Source organism: Myotis davidii, unplaced genomic scaffold (genome assembly GCF_000327345.1).
Source record: "Myotis davidii unplaced genomic scaffold, ASM32734v1 scaffold79, whole genome shotgun sequence".
In the NCBI taxonomy this organism is placed as follows: domain Eukaryota; kingdom Metazoa; phylum Chordata; class Mammalia; order Chiroptera; family Vespertilionidae; genus Myotis; species Myotis davidii.
The window spans coordinates 1,751,688-1,756,396 of record NW_006294339.1 but is presented as its reverse complement, the minus strand read 5'-3'; the positions used below and the strand labels follow the sequence as shown (position 1 = coordinate 1,756,396).

The 4,709-nt window shown below is 40.1% G+C and overlaps 1 protein-coding gene across 1 annotated transcript in view; it reads right to left on the bottom strand.

Moving 5' to 3' along the window:
* Positions 1–4,709, bottom strand: part of SCP2 (sterol carrier protein 2) — an 87,598-nt gene that overhangs the window by 50,279 nt on the left and 32,610 nt on the right. The window contains exons 9-10 of the mRNA XM_006768329.2: positions 3,460–3,610; positions 1,775–1,922 (exon numbers count right to left, since the gene is read on the bottom strand). Coding sequence (XP_006768392.1) covers positions 1,775–1,922; positions 3,460–3,610 — 299 coding nt within the window. The remainder of the gene's footprint in view (positions 1–1,774; positions 1,923–3,459; positions 3,611–4,709) is intronic.

Sequence of the window (4,709 nt, the reverse complement as noted above, 5' to 3'; positions counted from 1 at the left end):
GGGAGAACTTCTGTGCTGAAGACACCCTTCTGGGGCAAGACTTGCTTCAGTGGGGCTTTGGTGCTCACTGAGTCTGCCCCCTGATTGTGTCCCTTATGGATCTGAGGAGTTGGAATTGGATGGTCTGGCTCTTGGATCTAAGGAGGTGCTAATCTAGCCTCTGCCTGAGGCTACCCAGCAGAAGCCAGCTGTAAAGCAATGCAATTTGCCTTGGGCCTTGGGCCAGCTGCAGTTTGTTCAGTAATTTTCAGATTACAAAGGGCCGGGCCTTTCATATGCAAAAGCCTCCTTACTTGGCTTGGGTGGGGCAGGCCCCAGGGGATCAATATGCAAAAGCCTCCTTGCATGGCTTGGGTGGGGCCCCAGGGGATCAACAAGGTGGGCGGAGCAAGCAGTATGGCTGCTCTCAGTCCTGCCCTCAGAGGCCCTGGCAATCGCTGTGAGTGCCTCCGAGAGAAAGCTGCCCTCAAGTTCCAACTGATGTCAGACAGTCCCGTTTCTTTCCGAGAGAAAGCTGCCCTCAAGTTCCGACCGATATCAAGACAGTCCCATTTCTCCCGTATGAGTCTGGGTCCCCAGGGACTTGCCCGGAACTGGAGCTCAGAGCTTGAGGCTCCCTCCCGATTGAAAAAGACAATTGTGTCCTTAGCCGCCAGCCCTCTCCGCATGCACCTCCGCACCTTTCTATTTTATTTCCATCTCAGCCGCCAGCCCTCTCCGCATGCACCTCCGCTCCTTTCTATTTTACTTCCATACCACAGCTCCTCTGAGTCTCAGTGTGCTTTTCTCTTTCCTTCTAGTTGTAGAATTTCCACTCAGCCAGCCTTCCTGTGGTTCTGGATGATGTCCGTTCCATCTTTTAGTTGTATTTTTGAAGTGGTTGTGCGAGGCAGCAATCTCCGGTGTTTACCTATGCCACCACCTTGGTTTCTCTCGCCCAAGGTCAAATCGCATCCAACACTGCCATGGCACAAAATCCATTCTTACAACTCTTAGAAAAGGCAAACAACCCAATAATTAAAGGAAAAAAGTTCTGAACAGACACTTCACACAAAAAAATATATGTGGGACCCTACCCGTGCACAAATTTCGTGCACCAGCCCCCCCACCCTATATATATTCAAATATCCAACTAACTCTAGGTCTGAATTTTCATCTTTTTTATTTTCTCCATTTTGTACTTAACCTTCAGTAAAGATTTCTGAAGTGTCACCCAAATAACCAATATGCACAGAAATAGATGCTAACATCATTAGTCATCAGTGATATAAAAATAAGACATACTACATACTCTTTAGAATGGCTAAGCTTTTAAAAACTGACCCCAGCAAGTATTGGTAAGGATGTAAAGCAACTAAAACTCTCATACCCTGCTGGTAGTAATGGAAAATGGTGCAACCATTTTAAACATGAAAAGAAAAATCCTCCAGGTCCCACAAACTAGTTCTTCCATTTTTCTTTCTGCAAATCTTCAAACACAATTTGAAATATCGAGTTACAAATGTAATTTTATATCCTTCCCCCCCTTAACAGAACATTAAAAATATCCCTGATTTACATAATATAAATTAATTGCACACCCTGTTATTTCAGTGTTGCTATTGTCCCAAACTACAGGTTCTAGAAGTCCAGTATCGAGGTAGCTTACATTCACTTTGCAGTGTGGCAGAGGCAATGTAGAGGGGAAAGCAATTAATGAATTCTTTTCTTTATCCGTGAAAATGAAAATTTATCAGAGAAACTAAGTTAATATGCATCTCATGAAAGATAGTACCTTCTGGACAGAGTCCCAATGCTTCATAAGTAATTAGTTCGTTAGAAGAAAAGCAATCATGAAGTTCTATTACATCAATATCACTTGGTCTCAGGCCAGATTTCTCATAGCACTTTCTAGCAGCTTCTTTACTCATATCAAAGCCAACCTAAAACCAAAATCACATATAAGTAAAGTAAAGGCATCAAAACTGGGACTTTTATATAAGGATTATATGAGATTAAGAGGCATAAACTTAACAGCTAAGAATTGACCACACATATTGAAATATCTGTTGATTCTATTTTATACAGAGAGTCCAAATAAAAGGATATTCAGGAGGGAAAATATACATATTAAATCTGGTGCTATAAAAGACAGAATTTCAAATCAAATATATAAAAGGACTTATAATTCTTCAGGCCATATCTTACGTTAAGTTATAAAAACTCTATTAATCCACAATGTATAGTTGTGGTAAACAGGCTGAAGAGATTTATCAACAGATCATTATGATTCAGATACACTGAAAAATAATGAGGGAATTTTTATATGAAAATAAACAATCTTCACCCAGCTGACTTGTCTCTGTGGTTGAGCGTTGACCTATGAACCAGGAATTCACAGTTCGATTCCCGGTCAGGGCTCATGTCCAGTTTTGGGCTCTATCCCCAGTGTGGGGCATGCAGGAGGCAGCCAATCAAGGATTCTCTCTCATCATTGATTTTTCACTCTCTCTCTCCCTCTCCTTTCCTCTCTGAAATCAATAAAAATATATATTTTTTTAAAAAAAAGAAAATAAGTAATATTCTTTTAGGGATTCAAAAATATTTTTTCAAAATCCATGCTCTTAACACCTCTTTAATCTCAGATAGTAACATGCAAACTGAACTTTTCTCCATAGAATAAAACTATGGCATAGTGGCAAATGTACTATAATTAGAAAACCTAAATATGAATTCCACCTCTACCACACCCTAGCACCTTAGCTTTCTGATCTTGGGCAAGTTATAAGAACATTTTCAAATTCTGAGCATTGTTGTAAAATTTGTAAATTGTAGTTTAGCGTTTATAATTGTTTATATTTGTATGTATATGTATATATGCCTTATTATATCTATATATATAAAAGGCTAATATGCAAAGTCTCCCCTAGGGAGTTCGACCGGGAGACCAGGAGTTCGATCGGGTCTTGGGACTGAGGGGTCCCAGATTCGATTCCGGTCAAGGGCACATGCCTGGGTTGCGGGCTAAGTCCCTGATAGGGGGTGTGCAGGAGGCAGCCTATCAATGATTCTATCTCATCACTGATGTTTCTATCTCTCTCTCCTCTCCCTTCCTCTCTGAAATCAATAAAAATATATTTAAAAATAATTTTTTTGAAGTATCAATAAAGTTCCCTGAAAATATCTTTGTTTTCCCCTTAACTCTGTAAGATTGGAACCCTGAGCATATTTAGCCAATTCAAAATACAAATACAAAGCACGTCTAGTTAATTAAACGTTATCATATAATAATGTATGACTCTATCCCAGGAAGCATATATTCTCATCAGTTATTTTCCTCTAACAGATTCTTAAGGATGGGTTATAATATTAGATTTCCTAGACTCTTTTTCAAGTAAATTATATCCAGAGCCTATAGCAACCTTGAAATCCTTAAACAAAACTCCTTGATTAATTAATAAGACAGAACTTCAGATGTACCATTTTAATAACGCTATTTTCTTCAAATGAGCTTGGCAAATCAGTCGTCATCTCCTGTGCCAGAATCTCCACAGCTTTGGACTGAAGGCCGTACTTCTGTACAAATTCTTCACTCGCCAAAATTGCTGCTGCAGCACCATCAGAAGTGGGACTAAGAAGAAGTAAAAGTAATTATTACACCTGGTCCACCTCAACCCTAAGATTTTAGACGAGGGGTTCTTTCTGGGACAAAAGGCTGAGTGGGCTTGATGGCCACTGGATGGTCTTCTTCGTGATATCTACAGTTAAATCTTACATATGCTTCCCTCCTGAGGGCTGAACCTCTATCAAGAACTTAAATGCTGTCAGTCACTGCTCAGTCTCTGAGAATCTCTCTCAAAAAGTTCTTAGTGCAAAGAAGCCTGGCCTTGCTTTTGTAGGTACATGAAGCCCCTTCTGGTGACTTCTGAGAAGTATACAAGGTCATTCCTATCCCGGTATAGTACAGATTCTGCCATAGGGCTAACTAGCTCCAACTCCGCTATCTCCCAAACAACTCAGAATTGGAATCCTTTTGAAAACTCGGAAAGGATGGAATAGAGGATATCAGGAAGTCCAGGCTTTGGTTAAGACTCTTGAGATCTCCTCAAAATAGATCTTTCCTTTAGAGTAAACTATGAAGGAAGGTGGCAAATGATTAAGCCTTCTGCGAGTTCAGCTGGACTTCATACATGGGCAGACCCTCATATGGTAACAGAGGAAAGCTGGCCCCACTCGCTCACTTGATCCCAGCCAGTATCTCCAGGGCGCAACCAGGTGATAACTAGGCACAGGCAGGACCTATGCAGTACTAACTCAGTATTCTAGGAAATAAATATTGTCAAGCAATTTTCAAGATGTAACTGTTACCATTATTATTAGAGCTATGATTTTTTTCTTGGTTTATGCTTACTCTTAGCTACTATGGTAGAGTAAAATTTCCTACAGTAGAAGCATACAGCAGAGAAAACAAAGGGAAAAATCTTGGGACTTCAGTGGCCACCTAAGTCATATTTAAATGAATAAATACACTTAAAATAAAGTAGGTAGATGTCATGACAGAAGAAAGTAAAATATATAATTTTCCAAGAGAAGAGACAGTCTTCTCTAAGCAGGAAAAGGAAGTAAGGGTACTCACTCCAGAGTGAGGACTGCATTTGTTACCCTTGTAATTAGCTAGTTATTAATAATAGAGAGGAGTAAAGAGAAGGCCAGACATTATAAGCCTGTCC